The following is a 21,250-nucleotide window of genomic DNA, read 5'->3' as shown; positions in this document are numbered from 1 at the left end:
AATGTGAGAAGTAATTAAATAAGTCCATTTACATAATTTAGGAATTGCATTGTGTTGATATATATTTATGTACTTATATACGATTTTTTTTTATTATTTATTTTTTTGCGGTACGCGGGCCTCTCATTGTTGTGGCCTCTCCCGTTGCGCAGCACAGGCTCCGGACGCGCAGGCTCAGCGGCCATGGCTCACGGGCCTAGCCGCTCCACGGCATGTGGGATCTTCCTGGACCGGGCCACGAACCTGTGTCCCCTGCATCAGCAGGCGGACTCTCAACCACTGCGCCACCAGGGAAGCCCACGATTATTTTATATATATCCATATCCACATGTCATATGATTATTTTATATATATCTATATCCATATATGTGTTTATATATATCTATATCTATATATATCTCCTTTCTTATGATATACCATAGACTGAAATACTGTCTTTGGAACAGAATTTCTTAAAACTAAGTCAGGAAGAATTTCCCCCCAACATTTTATCTCAAGTTATTCTTATTTGAATTTCAAGGGCACAAAAAGTCATTTCAATAAATTTGCCCATGGAGATCTTTGATTCAAACCCCAAGTGTAAATAACCGTCTCCTTTTCTTTGAATACTGTTCTTAATTCCATTATTAGCAGATAAGGTAGACCAGTCCTTTCCTGAGAAGTTAATAGTACTGAGACTTCACGAATGATCTGTTGGCATCCAAGCACTGTAGTAAAATGTGTCCTTCCCTCTTTGGACATTAAGTGTGGCACATTGTCAAGGTGTGCTCTGTCTTGGTGTGTGTATGCTAGTTCAATCTGCTTTGCAGCCTGTTTCTGAGCTAGTATCTGTTAGCACGCTGCCTACATGTTTATAGGTTAAATCAACAGCTGCTGTGCTGTTCAAAAATTGGTTTAGAAAAAGCATAATTTTGTGGGCTGCAAAGCTCCGTGAAGGAGATGGGATCAAGTTCAAGGAAACTGATTAGACCAAATGCATCTCCTGCAGGAAACAAAAATGAAAGCATTGGCATATGAAAGCATTACCATGGGATCCTAAGTTGGCCTCTTGGGTTGGACTGGAGAATTTGTGTAAGCAAAGAGTGGCAGAGAAGGCTGGATAAGTAAATTGGGACTGGATTAGGAAGGCTTTGCTGATTTGTCATATAGGAAAATACACCAGTGTATTTATAGCATGTCGTTATACATACATTTATTTTAAAATTCAAATAATGAGTTTTAATAACGCTTTCCCTCATGCATGTCCAAGAAATGTTGTTTTGGTGTATGGGATTATTTCCCCAGGGGCAGAATCCTCAAGCTTTGGAAAAAGCACAGTTTACTGATTATGATGCATGTAGATGCAGTTTTAGTGTACTTTGGCCAGGGCAGTGCCTATTGGTCTATTATGCATCCCTTTTAATTCTTGTTTTGTTTTTTCCCCACAGGTGCTTGTGTCTATCAGGGTTCCTTGTTGGCGGTAGGTCATTCTTCATATATTTGGTTTATTTATTTTGCATGTAAAATGCTTGATTGAGGTTACTGAGTGAGTGAGGTGACCCTGTCATTGTAAAATGTATTTATTTTCCTTTTCAGTTTGAGGATTATCCCTCATTCTGGCACAATCATGCTCAATTACTTAGTACCTTTTCCAGAGTGAATTAGTTCCATTTGGATACTCAGGTATTGGAAGAGAAGTTCAAACACCCAACACCAATTTGCATTCCATGGCTGTCTTGTGAGTTCTTTCAATCAGAGAGAAAATTAGATCCCATTCTTTTGTCAGATATGAACTAGGGCATAATTTGTTTATCTTCCAAACAACTTGTTTGCTTCTTCCTTTGAACCCCCCCTCCAAAAAAATATACAATTATTGAATACAATATGGAGGATCCTGACTGTTGCTTTGAATTATACTTTTAAGTTTTGGTAACAAACAAATTAACATTTTATCTCTGATCCTTTGCCACGTAGAGGAGAATTGATTTTGAATTTAATGTCGGGATCACGTGGGGGAAAAGCTGATGCAAGATTGCTGCATTTCTTTTCATTAATAATGTACTATGGTGCATAACAGTGTGTTAAAAGCCAATCGAAAAGACCGTCTACACTCCATCAACTCTAATAAGTGGTGTGACAAGTCATTCTTCACCACTTTTTTATTTTAGTTTAATAAAGGCTGTAATAAAAACAAAACTCAGATGGTTGGAAAGGGTTTGCTCATTTACATCCCAACCTGCTATTGACATGTGTGATACCAATATGTCATCTTGGATTGTCCTTGTGGTATTGAAATAGATGAGAAATATTTGAAAGATCTGAGAGTCTAGATAATTGTAGATGTTCACAGTAATATTCTTGAATCTGAACTTTATGTAATATAGTTACCGCTCTGGAGATTGATGTGTTTTTTCCTTCCTTATATTGTTCTGTTAAAGAATCAGGTGAAAGCCATTTTCCACTCTCTTTCCCATTCCATGCCCTTAAAAGCCTACTCTTCCTTCTGTTTATTCTTGAATACATTTTAGGAATCATTTTAAAATCAAAGTGCTATAAAATACATCATCAGTTTTGGGGAGCTGTAGTAGATATTATAGACAAGTTAGTTGTCCGTTTTAATACAAAGAAAATTGCTTATTGTATAGAGTCCTTGGTAACTTTTCAGTATCTTTTCATGGCTATCGATCTACCTGATACATGCAGCAGATCAGTGAAATAGGCAGGTCATGTATTATTTTATACTCTCCCCCTTTTTAATGCAGAACCAAGGATGAGAGAGAGAGAGGTTTGCTAAAGGTAATTGACCATTAAGGGGTGGACCAGAACAAAACAACCTGTCTTCTTTCTGTTGTTCTCCTGAGTCTGAAGAAAGTGGCTAGACTACCTTCTATGTTTGACGCGGCAGCGTGGTATTGTACATTTGAATATGAAAGCATCAAGTACGGGAAGAGGTCAGTTTGGTTTGATCAAGTTAAAGGAGTGGGGGCACTAGCACACTCCTGACCCCTCTAGTTGCCTTCTTTGCTTACCAAGACTCTGCTATGTTTGTTCCTACACCTCCTCTAGCCTGATGTACTTGTGATTGTGGTTATGCAACTCAGGCAGAAAGACAATACATTTACTACAATAATAAAGATTATTATTGAACAAATATTTACTGAGTGACAACTCTGGACCTGCTATTCTAGGCACTGGGAATGCATCAGTGAACAAACAGGCAAAATCCTTGCCTTCATGAAGCTCGAATTCTAATGAATAAAATATTTAGAATGTCAGATTAGTGCTAAGGAGGAAAACCGTAGGGGTGTGGGGAGATAGAAAAGGCTGAATAGGGGACAAGGGTGGCCTCTTGAAATAAGGGGATAGGGAAGGGCTCCCTGAGAAAGTAAGGTGACATATGAAGAAAGACCTGAAGGGCACTATAAGAGCTTGCCCCTTGGATATCCAGGGAAAGAGCATTCCACAGGGAGTGTAAAGTCTGAAGTGGGAGCTTGCTTGGCCATTTGAAGAAGTACTTGGAGGTCACTGTGGCTGCAGCATGTGGTCCAGGGGGAGGATGGCAGGAGATGAGCCAGAGAGGTAGGCAGTGACAGAGCAGCGTGTCCTTCTGTGGACTTTAGCTTGTCCTTTCAATCAGGTGGGTGAGCCACTGGAGGAGCTAGAGCAGAAGAATGACAAAACCTGACTTACAGTTTAATTAAACTGCTGAAATGGGAATATGAAAAGAAATAGCATTTGTTTCTAGGGAAACTATGTTGCATACTTTAAAAAAAGACTCTGTAGAGGTGAGTCACTGAAAATTTGCTGTCAAATTAAGTATGAGAGAAACAACTATAAAAGATTGGGGGAAAAGCACAAAAGTCCAGAGAGATTCTGCATTCGGATTTAGTTGCAACCTCTTGAAGTTCTCTTTCTATTTTAAGGAACTTCAAACTGGAATGGGGATGATGCATTGTGGCCATAGCTAATTGTATGAATAATTCATTGCTGCTCTCTTGCCACATGGCCTGGTCTTGAAGAAAAGCACTGCACCTGCATCAATGAAATTGAATGAATGTGCATTTATGTATTTTGAATTAAAATACAAAGCTTAAGAACATTTATATACTGTTCTAGGATTCTCTGATTAAACAACTCCTTGGGTGAGAGGATTTCTATGGTAAGAGGCATCACAGCCAGGGGCTGGCTTTGAGGATAGTGGCATGGTGTCCCAGCCCCAAACCCTGTAAATTCTACCCACGTGCATTGTAGAGCTGGGAGTGACTTTGGAGGTCATGTAGTCCAAACTCTCCATTTTATAGGTGGGGAGAGTGAGGCAGGGATTGAAGTTCTTGTGCTTCCTTCATTACTCAGGTGAGTAACCGAAAGTGGAAAGTGGGTCTGGTTGAAAATGGCAAAGCACCAGCTTCACCCAGAATTCCATGAAACATACCAAGCAAATGAGAACACAGATCGAAGCTCTGGCTACTAGTTGCTAACTCTCAACCTGTCTTGTGAGGATTCCTTCCACTGATACCTTTTCCATCTCATCACTTGTTGCCTGGGAAGCTGCCAGATAGAGTGGTTCATTCAGGACCTCTGTAGTCTGACAGACCTTTAAAAAATTTTTTTTTTAATTGAAGTATAGTTGATTTACGATGTTGTGTTATATAGCACAACTATATAGCTAGATGTATAGCAAAGTGATTCCGTTATACATATATATATATTCTTTTTCAGATACTTTTCCATTATAGGTTAATACAAGATATTGAATATAGTTCCCTATGCAATACAGTAGTTCCTTGTTGTTTATCTATTTTATATATAGTAGTGTGTATCTGTTAATCCCAAACTCCTAGTTTATCCCTCCCCCTTTGATAACCATAAGTTTGTTTTATATGTCTGAGTCTGTTTCTGCTTTGTAAATAAGTTCATTTACATCATTTTTTTAGATTCCACATATAAGTGATACCATATGATACTTATTTTTCTCTCTTTGACTTACTTTGCTTAGTATGATAACCTCTAGGTCCATCTATGTTGCTGCAAATGGCATTATTTCATTCTTTTTTATGGCTGAGTAGTAGTCCATTGTGTATATGTACCACATCTTCTTTAGCCATTCCTCTGTCGGTGGACATTTGGGTTGCGTCCATGTCTTGACTATTGTAAACAGTGCTGCTATGAACACTGGGGTGCATGTATCTTTTCATATTAGGGTTTTTGCCGACAGACCTTGTTCTGATTCTTCCTCATCTGCTACAAACCAGCTCTGTGACCAAGTTACATAACCTTCCTGAATCTCTATCACCTCCTATGTGAAATGGGGATAAATAGAGCCTCTCCTGAAGGGTTTTTGTAGAGTAAAGGAGGTAATGTGGGGAAGACACCCAGACACAGTGCCTGGTATGTGCTTTTCTGCAATAACAAAATTCCTCTTTACCAGCCAAGAAGGATAAGAGGAAGGAACTGTTATTCGGCACCTGCCACGTATTTCATACTCTCAACAATCCCAGGAAATAGGTGTTGTCTTTACAGATCAGGAACCTGAGACTAAGAAACTCTAAGTCACTTGTTCAAAAATCACACAGCTAGTCAGTGCTAGAGGAAGAGGGCGTTGCAACCTGGGTCTGACTTTAAAGCCATTCCACCGAGCATGCCGTTTCTCGCAGCCAAGCCAGTCTGCTTGTTGTCTCTGAACACAGCTAGCTTATTTTACCATCAGCCATATGTGCCCACCCCCTCCCTGCTGCACCTGTCACGCAGTTGTCTCTGCCAGCCTCTGTCCCGACCTCCTGCAAGAGCCAGCTGTCCCTGGCTCACCCCTTCCCATTTAGCTGAGGCTCTCCCACACTAGTGTGTGCTAAATTCACCACACGAAGCAAGGAAGGTTTAGGGGTTATTCCATCTTAACATATAGTACATGCTCTATTATATATATGTACCCACACAAATCCCCAGCAATGTGCTGTGTTTCCCAACTTCTGACACCTCTGTGGACTCGTGGAGACACTCTGGGGTCATTGGGTTCTAAGCCCCATGTAGCCGTCTCTGTTATGTACTGACTTTGTCTGTCTTTCTTCTTTCTTTAACACTGTCTTCCCTCCTTTCTCTTCTTTCCATTCCTCAGGTTAGAAAATACCCAGGAAGGTCCCCTACCTTTAGAAACACTGCATAGTCTATTTTGGGGTGTGTTTCTTCCTCCACCATATCGCTGCACCCCTGGGCTCTCAGGACTTTCTCCAAAGTCAGCCACAGTGGAAGAGAGAGTGACTGGGTTAAATCAGGAGTCCCTCAGAGGGAAGCTACCTACTTTATATGTTTAACTGTGACAGGGGCATCAAGTGTGAGGAGGAAAACAGATTTTTTATTTCAAAGTTTTCACCTATCTCCTGTCCTTTTCTGTCAATATTGAGTAAAAAGAATTTCACTTTCCTTTGGCCTCACCACAAGCAAACATCTCCTTTATAGGTTCTTCCTGGAGGTGGATGGTTGAACTCTTCAGTTTTGTTTTTTTTTTTTTTTTTTTTTTTTTGCGGTACGCGGGCCTCTCCCCGCTGTGGCCTCTCCCATCACGGAGCACAGGCTCCGGACGCACAGGCCCAGCGGCCACGGCTCACGGGCCCAGCCGCTCTGCGGCACGTGGGATCCTCCCGGACCGGGGCACGAACCTGTGTCCCCTGCATCGGTAGGCGGACTCTCAACCACTGCGCCACCAGGGGAAGCCCTCTTCAGTTTTTATATCTGTAAAATGGAGATGAATGATTTACTTCACAGGGTTGCTGTGAAGGTTAAAAGAGACCAGCAGGAAGCGCTTAGCTTGTGACCTACCATAAAGGTTAACTGCTATTACTGTTGCTGTAAAGCAGTTACACTTAACAAAGGTGGACACAGCCTCTCTTCTTCCCCAGATCAAAAGTGTTGAGTGTTGGCATTTTCCTACTTGGAATACTTTTCCTCACAAATGCTGACAAAGTGCATCACGAGGCACTAACTTTTAGCACATTTGAAAGGAAGAAAAAGTTTTCAAGAAGAATTAAAATTGTGGAGTGTTTACTATATACAGTATAACACAGTGGAAAGACCCAGGCTCTGGGGTTTAAATCTGGTTCTGCTACATACTTGCTGTGTGGCCTCAGATATGAGACTTTAAACAGCCAAGTCTCAATTTCATTGTCTGTATAATAATATACCTCATAGGGTCGGTGTGAGGATTACCTGAGAGCATGCTTGTGAAAGAACCCAGAACTGTGCTTGGCAAGGAAGAGACACTCACATCACCTAGGTGGCAACGACATGTCGGAGTGGAAATGACTGCGTGGTAGAAGCCAGGGTGTCTTGGTTCGGGTTTTGGCTCTGTAATTACTAGCCGTGTAGTACTGAGGAAGTCACTTGAATGAAATGAGGTCTCAGTTTCTAAATTCGTAAAATGAGAGAGTTAGATTAGATCCTCTCCGAGATTCCTTAGCCCGGGGCCATCCAATGGAACGCCCTGTGCTCGTGGAAATGTTCCAGAGCTGCATCGTCCTGTGTGGTGGCCACAAGCCATATGTAGCTGTTGAGCACTTGAAGTGTGGCTAGCGACACTGAGGAACTAGATTTTAAATTTTGCTTAATGTTAATTAAAATTTATAGCCTCACGTGGGTCGAGGCTACTGTATCAGGCTGTGCAGCTTTAGAACTTTAAAATTCTTAACTTGCTCTAGTACTTAAGCTTGAATTTTAGTCTCATGGATGGCTCTCACCCTGGGTAAAGGTTCACTGTTGTGTTGTTAGCAGTTTGAGGAAGGTCACAAAAAATTTGTTAGAGCACCTGAGTTTGCTATTTGTTTGTTTGTTTATATAATATTGTTTTATACATATATGTATATAATTATTACAACACTACTCTTCCCATATTGCTCGATAGGTTTTCTTGAATAAAAGAAAAGGGGTGGAGTTACAGCTGAGCCCTCACCTGCAATCAATCCTACATATTCTACTAAATCTTTTCCCAGCTTTATTGAGGTATAATTGATAAATAAAAATTGTATACATTTAAGACGTACAACTTGATGATTTGGTATGTGTATACGTTGTGAAATAATCACCATCAAGCTAATAAACATATCCATCAACTCAGTCACTCCTTTCTCACTTCCTTCCTCCCTCCCTCCCTTCTTTCCTTCCTCCGTTCCTCCCTCCCTTCCTTCCTTCCATAGTGAGAACACTTAAGATCTACCCTCTTAGCAACTTTCAAGTATATAATATAGTATTGTTAATTATAGTTTCATTGTTATACATTAGATCTCCAGAACTTGTTCATCTTGCACAGGTGAAACCTTGTACCCCTTGACTAAACTCTTCCCATTTTCTCTTCCCCACACCCCCTGCCAGCCATTCTTCTTTCTGCTCTATGAGGGTAACTATTTTAGATTCCACATGTAAGTGAGATCCTGCCGTATTTGTCTTTCTGCATCTGGCTTATTTCACTTAGCATAATGTCCTTCAGGTGCACTTATATGGCTGCAAATGGCCGGATTTCATTCATTTTTAAGGCTGAGTAATATTCCATTATGTGTATCACATTTTCTTTATCCATTCTTCTGTTGATGAGTATTTGGGTTGTTTCCACATCTTGGTTATTGGAATAATGCTGAGAGGAACATGGGAATGCAGATATCTCTTCAAGATCCTGATTTCATTGTTTTTTGGACTTAATGCCCAGAAGTGGGATTTCTGGGTCATAAAGTAGTTCTATTTTTAATTTTTTTGAGGCACCTCCATGCTGTTTTCCATAATGGTTACACTAATTTACATTTTCACCAACGGTGTGCAAGAGTTCCCTTTCTCCACATCCTTTCCAATACTTGTTACCTTTTGTCATTTTGTAATAGCCCGCTTAACAGGTTTGAGGTAATATTTCATTGTGATTTTAATTTACTTCTATTAAAGATTTTACAAAATATTTCTGGTGTTTTGTCAAAGTCTGATATATTCGTGGGAGTGTTACCCACTGTATATTGTGGTGGGAGAAATTGAGAACTTCTGGTCTAATCCGTAAGCCTTGTTGATTAGGGTTAAGGAGGATTAAAGAAGGCAAGTAGAGCTCTTCAGTGCTAGCGTCCTTTTAAAAAATTGATGTGCTATAGCATTCTTTTATTTGAAACTGTAACACAAGAGATGTAGCCCATAGAAATGAAAATGTCTCAGACTTGTGTTCATGCTCAAGAAATTTTATGGAGAAGAGAAATGAAGAGAATTTGGAGGCTTTCCCTATTAAGTGCTCAAAGCCCCCCAAACACTTAGTAAATCTTGGTCAGCGACTGCTATTAAACAACCTGAACTTCTCAGCAGTGGGGGGAATGCTTGGCATCTTGTGGATATACTCAGAAGGGAAACAATAAAGTCAGCCATTCCTTAATTTCCCTTAAGAGTACTATTGGGTATTGTAGGATATCACTGTTCTTCATTATAGTTTAACAAGAATTCATCATTTTTTCAGCCTCTTCATTTATTTTTAAACACTGAGTAATATGCCTTTAAGTGGGAGAGACTACTCTTTATTAAAATATAATTATTCTGAGGTAGAAACATTTTTTTTTTACCGAAAATCAGCACATCATCACTCTGCTAGGTGCTGGAATAAGGTTTGAGAAGTAATGAGCTTCCTTTAACTAGAGATATTCAAGCGGAGACTGGAAAGTCTGTATCATAAATGAGATAGTGGTGGCTTGGTCTAAATGACTTACAAAGCCTTTCTAACTTGGGTTCTGACTTGCGTGAATTGAAGATTAGAGCTGTGTGTTTCTGCCTTATGGAAGCCCTTGTGGCAGGGGTGGAGTGGTGGTGAGAAAGTCTCCTGACCCCAGAGGTGTACAATGAAGGGTTTCTCCCCTGCGTTCCTTCAAATGGACTGATTTTGTACCCTTGGGTACCAGGCAGTGAGAATTGGGCTCTAGGTGCCTCAGATGATTCTTTTTTTCTTTACTGGGCTTTTATAAATCGTCCACCATAATCAGATGTGGTAGTTTCCTCTTTGGAAATTCATATCTTCTGAGCATAGTTGTGTGAGAGGAATAGTACAAGAGATTTTGGGCTTTTATTGATGAACAATCCATATGCATTTTCATTCTTGTTCATATTCTTGTGGTAGGAACAGATGTTTTAAGTTAACAAACACATTTCTTATGCTTTGTTTTGAATTTAGAAGATGCAGCTGAGCTTGGCAGCCATATTACTTTGTTCAAAAGATGGTAGCATGATCATATATTTCAATTTTCTGATCAGACCATACATTCCCCACACTTTTTTTTTTTAAAGTTTGTGTCATTTTTGCTCCAATTGCCTTACAACCTAGTACCTCATTTTGTTTTTTTTGTCTTCATTTGTCTGTTTATAACTACAAAAATGTACATATACATGTTTATTTTATACCTTGTACATTTATATATGCATATATATATATATATCTCTCCTAGAAAAGAACTGTCACTCATTTATAACACCTTATGGTGTTATCTCATTTTAGTTACTTTTTAAAGCCCTCTGCTTACTAAGGGAAAAGATGATACATAAATATCAAATGACAATTGTGAGTTAAGCAAGCTTATGTTTTCTTGGAGTTTGAGTGGCAAATGTCTAAAGAAAATTTGGCTTTGAAAATCTCATATGGATGGCATTCTGCTTGTGTGACAAAAAGGGACACAAATATAAAATCTGCACAAAATAATTTTTAAAAATCTGAGCAGTTTTATGTAAAATAAGTACTTATCCTCTGGTATGCCAGCTAGATTCTTTTCAGCAATGATTTCTTAGTTTCCCTGAGTTTATAAACTAAATGGAAGGAAGAAGGAAAGGGAAAAGCTTTCACAGTAAGAAACAGTTTCTTGTTAGTACCCAGGAGATGCTTGAGTTTGGGCCATGACCTGTGCGTTCTTTCCTGACAGCTCCCAAGATTGGTTATTTATTAAATTTATGTCATTCCTTTCTTCCAAAGGCAAATTGCATGGGTGTGGGATGGGCTGGGGAGAGGAGAGTGTCTACATGGGAGAGCAGATTTCATAGTTCCTTGTACCTTACATTCCTGAAATGGTTTTGTAATCGTGAGTAGGAGAGAATTATTAACAGAGATACGTATTCTTTGGTGCTCTTACTGTACTTAGTTTCCCTATAATCCAGAGGGAACTTGGTCTAAGAGTTGAGAGAACAGAAACAAAAGAAACTCTAACCTGAAATTAGTTGCTTAGAAGAACCCTCTCCCTCTCATATTTGCCATTGGTATATGTAGTAATAGTGGTCCACCTGGATCGTAGATATTTATTGATCAACTTCCATGTGCTAAAAGATACGAGTTACAGACCCTGGGGTGCCTACCCAACAGTCCCCTTTCTCCTTTTCTCTGCTGTCAAAGTCCTAATTTTTTCTTCCACTTCCCACCCCTTCCCCACATGACTTGTGTAACTCCTAGCTGCAAGCTAGTTAGGAAGTTTATATTCCCTTGCCAGAATTGGCTTAGGAGTGAGTATATGACCTAGTTGTGGCCAATGAGTTAGGCAGGGAAGTTTTGGGTGCTTGAAAGAACCCTATAAAGAACACCTCTTTCCCTCCAGTTCTGAAACAAAGAATAGAAGTAAAAATCACCTTTTAAGTTTTTTAATCAGTGAAGCTAACGTGGAGGATATAGCTTTAATTCTCTTAGCCAGATAGGCTTATTGATTCTGAACCCACACCATCCAGCCGACTAGGCGTCACAGACAGAGATTTACAGAGGCAGCTTTCCCATGCAGAAGGGCTGCTCAGGTGAGAATTATTGCCTGAAGAAGCAAAGGAAGACTTATGCTATTGGTTGAAAGGCTTCTTCCTAGAAGAGGAAGGAAGACACAACTGAGTTAAGCAGGCCCAGTTACCCATAAATTTGCTAGTTAGAGAAATTGTGCCACCTTCCCAGGGAAAAGAAAGCCCTGGAAGTATATGTTGATATCCCTTCACAAGAAGGAAACCTCAGGAGAAAGAAGAATTCTTTATTAATGAGAGATTTTATTTTATAATTATTATTTAAATTTCTTTTTTTGGAGGGGGTTTGGGTTTTTAAATTTTATTTATTGATTGATTGATTAAAGTATAGTTGATTTACCATATATTAGTTTCAAGTGTACAGCATAGTGATTTAATATTTTTATAGCTGATACTCCATTTAAAGTAATTACAAAATAATGGCTATATTTCCTTGTGCTGTACAATATATCCTTGTTGCTTGTCTGTTTTATGCATAGTAGTTTATATCTCTTAATCTCATATCCCTATCTTGCCCCTACCCCTTCCTCCCCAATGGTATCCACCAGTTTGTTTTCTATATCTATGAGACTGTTTCTGTTTTGTTATATACATTCATTTGTTATATTTTTAAGATTCCACATATAAGTGATAATGTACAGTATTTGTCTTTCTCCGTCTGACATTTCACTAAGCATAATACTCTCTAGGACCATCCATGTTGTTGCAAATGGCAGAATTCCATTCTTTTTATGGCTAAGTAATATTCCATTGTATACACATTTACCACATCTTTATCCATTCATCTGTTGATGAACATTTGGGTTGCTTCCGTATCTTGGCTGTTGTAAAAATAATACTGCTATGAACATTGGGGTGCATGTGTCTTTTTGAATTAATGTTTTCTTTTTTTTTTTTAAATGTATACCCAGGATTGGAATTGCTGGATCATATGGTAGTTCTAGTTTAGTTTTTCTGAAGAACCTTCATACTGTTTTCCACAGTGGCTACACCAATTTATTGTACATTCCCAGCAACAGTGTACAAGGGTTCCCTTTTCTCCACATCCTTGCCAACATTTATTTGTTGACTTTTTGATGATAGTCATCTGACGGGTGTGAGATGATAGCTCATTGTGGTTTTGATTTGTATTTCTCTAACAATTAGTGATGTTGAGCATCTTTTCATGTGCCTGTTAGCCATCTGCCTATCTTCTTTGGAGAAATGTCTATTCAGGTCTTTTGCCCATTTTTAAATCCAGGTTTTTTGTTGTTGTTGTGTTGTGTGAGCTGTGTATATGCTTTGGATATTAGCCCCTTATGGATGGGTCATATCATTTGCAAATATTTTCTCCCATATTAATGGGAGATTTTCAAACTTAGTCTTTGAACATTGGCATGTGAAGATGTGATCCCTGGAGCTCCTGCAACAGTTTTGCAGCCATTGGACTACCTATCCAGCACACAGATGGAGGAAAATGATGGAAAGCGTTTGGTTTCCTGAAGAGTTTGGTTGTTGATCTGATGAATTGAGCAGCACAGGAACTGATCTTCCTGGGGAATTGTTATATGAGTTAAGAAATTCCCTCATTGTTTAAGCCAGTATAAGTAGGATTTCATGTTACTGTGGCTACAAACACTCTAACCCACACCCTACAGTCAAATAATGAACTAAGTTGAAAGCACTTTGGGATAAGTGTCATTGTAGTGTGCAGCAGCGTAGCTAAGGGTGTGAACTCTAGATTCAGACTTCCTAAGTCTGAGTCTGAGCTCTTCACTGTTGTTCGACCGACCTTGGGCTACTTACTTCGTCTTTAAAATGGCGATTTTTTAAAAATTAATTTTTATTGGAGTAAAGTTGATTTACGATGTTGTGTTAGTTTCAGGTGTACAGCAAAGTGAATCAGTTATACATATACATGTATCCACTCCTCCTTAGATTCTTTTCCCATATAGGTCATTACAGAGTATTGAGTAGGGTTCCCTGTGCTATACAGTAGTTTCGTGTTAGTTATCTGTTTTATACATAGCAGTGTGTATATGTCAATCCCAATCTCCCAGCTTATCCCACCCCCGCTTCCCCCTTGGTAACCATAAGTTTGTTTTCTACGTCTGTGATAGTAGTTGTGCATGTATTACAGAACTGTTGTAAAGATAAATGAGATAACACCTGAAAGTACGTGGGGTTTCATGTGTAAGTACGCACTAGTAGGTAATAAGTATGTTCTAGCTGTTGAGAATACTGTTATTCATGGAGGAAGTCACTTCTGATCTTGCCCTTAAAATATGGGTCAGTTTCGAATAGGAAGAGATGAGGGAAAGGCTCTTTAGATAGAGGATCAGTGTGAGTAAAAGCGTAAGTGGCAAAGGCAGTCCAGTTTGATTAAAGTGTGAGCAGTGATGGGATAAAGCACTGAGAAGGGATTTTTAAACTCCAGCCCACATAGGGCCTGGAATAGGCATGTGAATTACATTCTGTAGACCATGGGGACCCTTTGAAATGGAAATCATTTGCTCTTGAATTCTAACTCTGTCGCTACAAATTGATTAGCGTGTAGTCGCTCTGTAGAGCTTTGGAGAGGGCGGCTCCATGTAACCGATCATCACTGCTGGAAAAAAAAAAATCAGTGTGCAGACATACTCCAACAGTGAGTTAGTAGTTCAGCAAAAACAGGTTCATCTTGGATTATGTCAAGTGAAACTCCCTATTAATAGGCATTAATCCACTCCTTTAATATTGATGTTCATAATGATTCCCCCTGAGGTCGTGATGGAATCTTTCTCCTTCCTCTTTAGTCGGCATTTCTTTTTTCTACTTTACAACTTGCAAAGATTAAATTATGTTCTGGGTAGCATTAAGATAAATAAAGTACATTTTATTGTATTAAATTTTTTTGAATGGAAACCTTTTTTATTTTTTATAAAAGTACATTTTATTGTATTAAATTTTTTTGAATGGAAACCTTTTTTATTTTATTTATCCTACCCCGGATTTTGAAGAGTATAATTTTTCTCCTGTGCTGGACAACAGAACTTACTGTCTTTTGTTTGATTTTAGAATTTTATCAGAGTTATCATTCCTACATTTAAAATATGTTTTTTAAAAGAAAGATCAACTGTGATAAGATACTTTAAGGAATAGTAGGACCTTTGGAAAAATATGAACTGCTAGAAAAGATTCTTAAGAGTTTGACTTAGGAGGAGAAGAGAGGGAGATTTTATGGGAATAAGATAACTCAAGTGCTTATGAAAAGGAGAGAAACTCATATTTCTTTACTAGAATGAATTAAGCTGTTGAAGAAAAAACATCTTTTTACATTTCTTACTCTGTTTCACTGATGATTTGGAGGAAAAACCGCGATGATAACAGGCAGGAGATAAATATGAAGCATAATAAAAGAAATTCTGCGAGTCAAGGCGTGTGTATTCCTGCGAGGTGTTTTTATGCAAACTTATTAAGGTCAAGGATACTTAGTAAGCAAGATTGTATCTTGAAAACTAAGAATTCTATTTTTTGTACTATAAGTAATTGAGTTAAGAAGAAAACAATTAAAGAGGATAAATATTAATGTTTTTTTAAAAACCAAACCACAAAACCCAGAATATTATACCAACTTTTGAGAATGATACCTTCCTTTTTTGGTTTTTCTAACTGAGAATGGTCATATTGTTTTATTTATTATATTAAAAGTAATATGTTTGTTCTAAAAGAACAAACATATAACATAAAAAGAAGGGAAAAGTATTAATTTCAGTAATTCTGTGAACAAAAATAATGATAGCTAAATATTAGGTGAATTTATTGCGGAACTCTTTTTTTTTTATAAGTGTGTGTGTGTGTTGTATGTGTGTGTGTGCTTAACAGAAACAGGCATCATAATATGCATATTTCTTGGTCACTTTAAAAAATTTAATACTGTGTAATGAATATCTTTTTATGTCAATATACATTAATCTATATCATAAATCCATCGTGTATACAGTGTAAATTATTGTAGCCATCCCTACCGATTGATATTCATATTCCAGTGTATTAGTATTGTAAGCAACACTGTGATGAACATTCTTGTACACTTTTCAGTTATTTCCTGAGGGTAAATTCCTTAGAAATACCATTTTTGAGCCACACGATGTACATTTTTTAAAAGCGTATTTGTGTACATATATAATGCATATTACCAAATTGCCCTTCAGGGAAGTCATACAGTTTCACTTCTATTGGCTGGTATTAGTAGAGAATTCTGATGTAAGGATGAAACCAACACTTGATTTTTGAATGATTGATCTTTTTAACTGAAGCATAGTTGATTATAATATTGTGTTAGTTTCAGGTATACAGCAAAGTGATTCAGTTATATATGTGTATATTTATATTGATATATATATTTCAGATTATTTTCCATTATAGGTTATTATAAGAAATTTAATATCGTTTCCTATGTTACATAGTAAATCCTTGTTGCTTATCTATTTTATATATAGTAGTGTGTATTTGTTAATCCCGTACTCCTAATTTATCCCTTTTTCCCCTCCCTTTTCACTTTGGTAACCATAAGTTTGTTTTCTATGTCTGTGAGTCTGTTTCTGTTTTGTAAATATGTTTATTTGTATCTTTTTTTAGATTCTACATATAAATATATTATACATATTTGTCTTTCTCTGACTTACTTCTCTTAGTTTGATAATCTCTAGGTCCATCCATGTTGCTGCAAATAGCAATATTTCATTCTTTTTTATGTCTGAGTTATATTCCACTTTATATATATAGATATATAGATGTATATATCTATATCTATATCTGTACACATCTTTAGCCACTCATCTTTCGATGGACGCTTGGGTTGCTTCCATGTCTTGGCTATTGTAAATAGTGCTGCTTTGAACATTGGGGTACCTATATCTTTTTGAATTAGAGTTTTTGTCTTTTCCAGATATATGCCTAGGAGTAGGATTGCTGGATCATATGGTAGCTCTAGTTTTAGTTTTTTTTTTTTAAGGAACTATTTTCCATAATGACTGCACCAATTTATATTCCCACCAACAGTGTAGGAGGGTTCTCTTTTCTCCACACCCTCTCCAGCATTTATTATTTGTAGAGTTTTTGATGATAGTCTTGAATGATTGATTTTTAAAGGCTGATGGAAGACAATTGATTTTTAAAGGCTGATGGAAGACAAATTTGATGAAATTCAAAAAATATCTAATAATGTAAAACTAAAAAAACCCCAAACAGAGTACAGATTTTCAAAGAATTAGTGCTTTAAAGAATTCCTTAGTACTTGTAAAGAATTCATACAAATATTTAAGAATATCATCAAACTTTAGGAATTAAACTGGCTAAGAATAAGAATAGAGAGTTCACATAAGAGAAAATACAAGTAGCAAACAAATATATTAGGAAGAATCATTGTTAATAACCAGGTTAAAAACTAAACCAATAATGGGATATCACCTTACACCTATTAGATAAAAGTTTCTAATAGGTGTAAGGTGATATGATCAAATCCAGTTTTGATGAGACTTCTGGGAATTTGCCCTAAGGAATTAATTTAGAAGAAAGAAAAATTATACATAAAGAAGTGTTCTTTCCAGCTTTATTTATATTATAAACTAAGAAGTTATCTAAATGTCTGCATTAGAGGCATGGTTAAGTAAGTCATCATAGATTAAGTTGACATGGGATATTACATAGCCATTAAAATAATAGATGAAGAGCATTTAGCCATGTGGACAGATTTATGAGGTAATGTTCAGCAAGAGGCAGAGTGCTCAATTCAAACCCTGTGATTAAAACTATTTTTAAAAATGTGCCTTTCTGTAATTGGAGTCTGATAAAGGGGGGAAACTCATTTTATGTCAAAAGTTGAGGGAGAAAGCTTATAGAGTAGAGGGTGTGGAATCAGAGGAGGGAGAGGATAGGAGTTATGAGAATGAAGAGACAATGCATGGAGACACTCAAGACAGGATAGGTGGATGGACTGGGGTCAGACCTTAAGTGGCAGGGCCACCTAGACAAGGTTCTTTTTCAAAGACAGAAGCAAAGGAGGAGGAGGTATGTGAAAATTACGTTATTTAGGACTCAGTGTAAGTGATGGAAACTCAATTCAAACTGGCATAAGCAAAGCCTGTAATTTATTGCTCCCTTAACCCAAGAGTTTAGTTTCAGGTGCATCTGTGTTCCTGTGCTCACATGACACCTCTCTTTCCTCTGCATTGCTCTTCGTGAGCACCATCTCAGGTAGTCTCTTTGTGGTGGCAGCATTGGTTTACATAGTTCAAATAGCTCATATTCACAGAGAGCCCCTTTTTGGAGTGACATCGCCAGTCAAAATTCTAGGAAAATCTCTGCTTGGCCCGGCTTGAGTCAAGGTATAATCATATTATCATATAATATGATATCATATAATATCATATTATATATTATATGATATCATATGATATCATATAATATCATATATCATATAATTTTTATAATTTTAATAATTATTATAATTTATGATATTATAATCATATAATATCATATATCATATAATCATATTCTCACTGGGGAAGAAGGAACCTTATGATTTACCACCATTACCACGTAGAGGAAGGCAGTTTTAACAATGAAACATGCTGGCCAAAGGACAGAAACAGATGTTCTCTACAAGGATAAATAGACATTTAGAGGCTGTGTGGCTTGTTTACTAAGTCTTAAGTGAGAGCTATCATCTGCTTGATTGGCCTAGTCAACAAGGCTAGAGAAAGTATCATTGGAACCAGGTCTTGTATCCTTTGACTCCCCCAGTTATGGTCAGCCCTAGACTAGCATCCGTGTTCACTTGCCTTTATCTGAAGTTAGGAAAGAAAGTTGGTTGGACCCATTTTACTCTATAACACACCTTTAGTTGTTTGAGAAGACTACTCAGCAAACACATGGGGATAGTTGATGAATTAGGGCCATGTTGATGTCCTTTTTCGTAATTTGGAGGGATCTGAAGTAAATGACTGGTAGGTTAGATGTGGATGCATTTTGAAATGGAGTGTTTTATTGTTTGCTTGAAATGCTTGTTTGGAAAACTTTCTTGGGTACTTAGTTCTTTTTTCGTTTATTTTTCTTTGGTAAATGACTAATACAAAGAGAAAACCATCTGTAAAGGAGATTGAAAATGTACTGATTAGAAAGTTGGGGCTCAATGCATATGGGGCCAAACATTTTTCCTGTCCTCTGGAATGAGTCAGTGATTTGATGTACAGCCACCACGGCAAATGCATTGTCCTACTGTGAGGAACGAGCAGAGTGAGGTAAACTGTGGTACTTCAGGTGTTAAGAGCTTTAGACTATTACCTGAAAGGGTTATCATTTCTAAGGTTTTTGGAGTTGTAATGTCCACAAGGAAAAAATTCCCTTCTTCGACTCCTAAAAGTGTGGAAGAAAGATAGCGGTTTTGTGATATTAGAAGTTAAGAAATTTGATCATTTCCCTATCCTTAATTTAGCGGCTGTAAATTAAGCTTTCTTTTCCCAGTGTAAGGAAGCTTTATTTGGGATATTTAACTTACTTGCTTCAATTCATGAAGACCCTCAAAGACTGCTTTTAGGGAAAGGAATAAGAACTCAGCCATTTGTATTTAGTCAAAGATAGAAGGTTAGTGACTCAATGTTTATATGTGAGGCAAGTTGCATTTCATGCTGATGCTGGTATGTCTCAGCATGAGTTTTGTATAGATGAGGAAAGTCCTTAAGGCTCAAGGATTCTGGATGCCACTGATTCAAAGCAAAGAGAAATTGGCTGAGTTTTGGTAGTTTAGGCAAAGGAGCCTATGTGGGGATTCGGCAGGAAAGAATAGGGTCTTGAGGTTGCCCCAGGTGGAAGGCCCATGTACTTTTCCATTAGTGTGAGTCGAAAATATTTATATTTATGTAAGAGGACTGTATGGAAACATTGGAGGGTATGTTGGAGAGAAAGAACAAAGAAACAGTTAAAAGCATCTTTCTGAAAAGAACTTTGGGGGCCACTGGCATTGTATGTTTTTTTAATAGCTTGAACTGTCCTTAGAAATCATGGCTTAATGCTTTGTTTCATTTCTTATTGTTGCTGTTGTATCTCCTTGTAAGGATTTTGTGTATAGATATCGGAAGCAGCTTGAGTGTCAGTGTAGAGGTTGTTTTATGGCTCTGCTTTTTGGCATGGTCTCTAAATTCTGTATTTCTTCTTCTTCTCCTTTTTGGTATATGCCCCAGCTTTTCTCACCTACATCCCTCTGTTCTAACATCTCCATTTTTACCCCAAACTGATGATGCAATAAAACATAGAAATGAATTAGGAGCCAGACCTAAGAGCTTTCGATTTCAATATTTACAATCATCTCTTTATTGTATTTGATGATTTTTTTTTTTTTTTTTGGTATGTAACCATTAAAACTATTCTGCCATTAGTCCTGTCTTGAAAACTGCCATCTTCTGGATCCCTGATTGGACCACAATCCCTGATTGTGCTACCGTGTACAACTTAACCACACAAATGGAATGATGTCTCACCAAAGGTTCACAAGTTTGAAACAGAGCTAAGAAAAAGGAACTAACAACAAAGGTCGGTGAAGAGCCAAAATAGATACCACGATGTGTATGCCTGGAAGGACTTGATTGACTTATTTCCCCAGGGCTGCAGAGAGCATTCCTGTCCATACTACTGCTGCGGGTTAGAGGAGGAGGCATAATTGCAGTGTTCAGCAGTGTTGTGTAGAGAAGAGGCTGGTGCGCTCAGGCATCTAAGAGAAAGAGTAGAATGCATAGGTAAGCGCTTTGGGCAAAGATTTTGATATCTCCGTATATATACATACATATTTAAATCATTTCTTTCTATCATAGACAAGATGTTAATAAAAAAATCAAATCTCTTCTAAGTGGAATAGGTTTTATCTTAATAAGATACATTCTATTGTCCAAAGTTTGTACATGTGAATAGCTGGTGAGGTATATGCTTTGGGAAACACAGTGTGAAATAATATTTTCTATGCTCAGTTATGCTTTTGCCATAAATACATGTGTAAACCGTACAAATCTGCTTTACAAGAAGATGAGATGCATTCTATGAGATGCATCTGGGGATGCGTTTATTTTGGGCTCACTTTACCACCTGAAATTCTTTTATGGTTATGGGATATTTATTTTCAGTTCACTTCTAATCTTCCATTTGTGTGGCAAGACTGTGCTTTTTTTCCTATTAAATTCTTCATAACTACATTACCTTTTATTTATTTTTAAAATTAAAAAAAATTTTGTTTTCTTTTCTAAATTAATTTTTATTGCAGTATAGATGCTTTACAATGTTGTATTAGTTTCTACTGTACAGTAAAGTGAATCAGCTATATGCATACATATATCCCCTCTTTTTTGGATTTCCTTCCCATTTAGGTCACCGCAGAGCATTGAGTAGAGTTCTCTGAGCTATATAGTAGGTATTCATTAGTTATCTATTTTATACATAGTATCTATAGTATATATATATATGTCAATCCCAATCTCCCAGTTCATCCCCGCCCCCTGCAGAGAAA

The 21,250-nt window shown here is 37.5% G+C and overlaps 1 protein-coding gene across 1 annotated transcript in view; it reads left to right on the top strand.

Moving 5' to 3' along the window:
- Window positions 1–21,250, top strand: part of FRAS1 (Fraser extracellular matrix complex subunit 1) — a 467,475-nt gene that overhangs the window by 6,282 nt on the left and 439,943 nt on the right. Inside the window, exon 2 of the mRNA XM_060147971.1 lies at window positions 1,428–1,459. Within this exon, the coding sequence (XP_060003954.1) occupies window positions 1,428–1,459 (32 nt within the window). The remainder of the gene's footprint in view (window positions 1–1,427; window positions 1,460–21,250) is intronic.

Source organism: Lagenorhynchus albirostris, chromosome 4 (genome assembly GCF_949774975.1).
Source record: "Lagenorhynchus albirostris chromosome 4, mLagAlb1.1, whole genome shotgun sequence".
In the NCBI taxonomy this organism is placed as follows: domain Eukaryota; kingdom Metazoa; phylum Chordata; class Mammalia; order Artiodactyla; family Delphinidae; genus Lagenorhynchus; species Lagenorhynchus albirostris.
The sequence above is the reverse complement of the archived record's forward strand: the minus strand, read 5'-3'. Positions and strand labels throughout refer to the sequence as shown.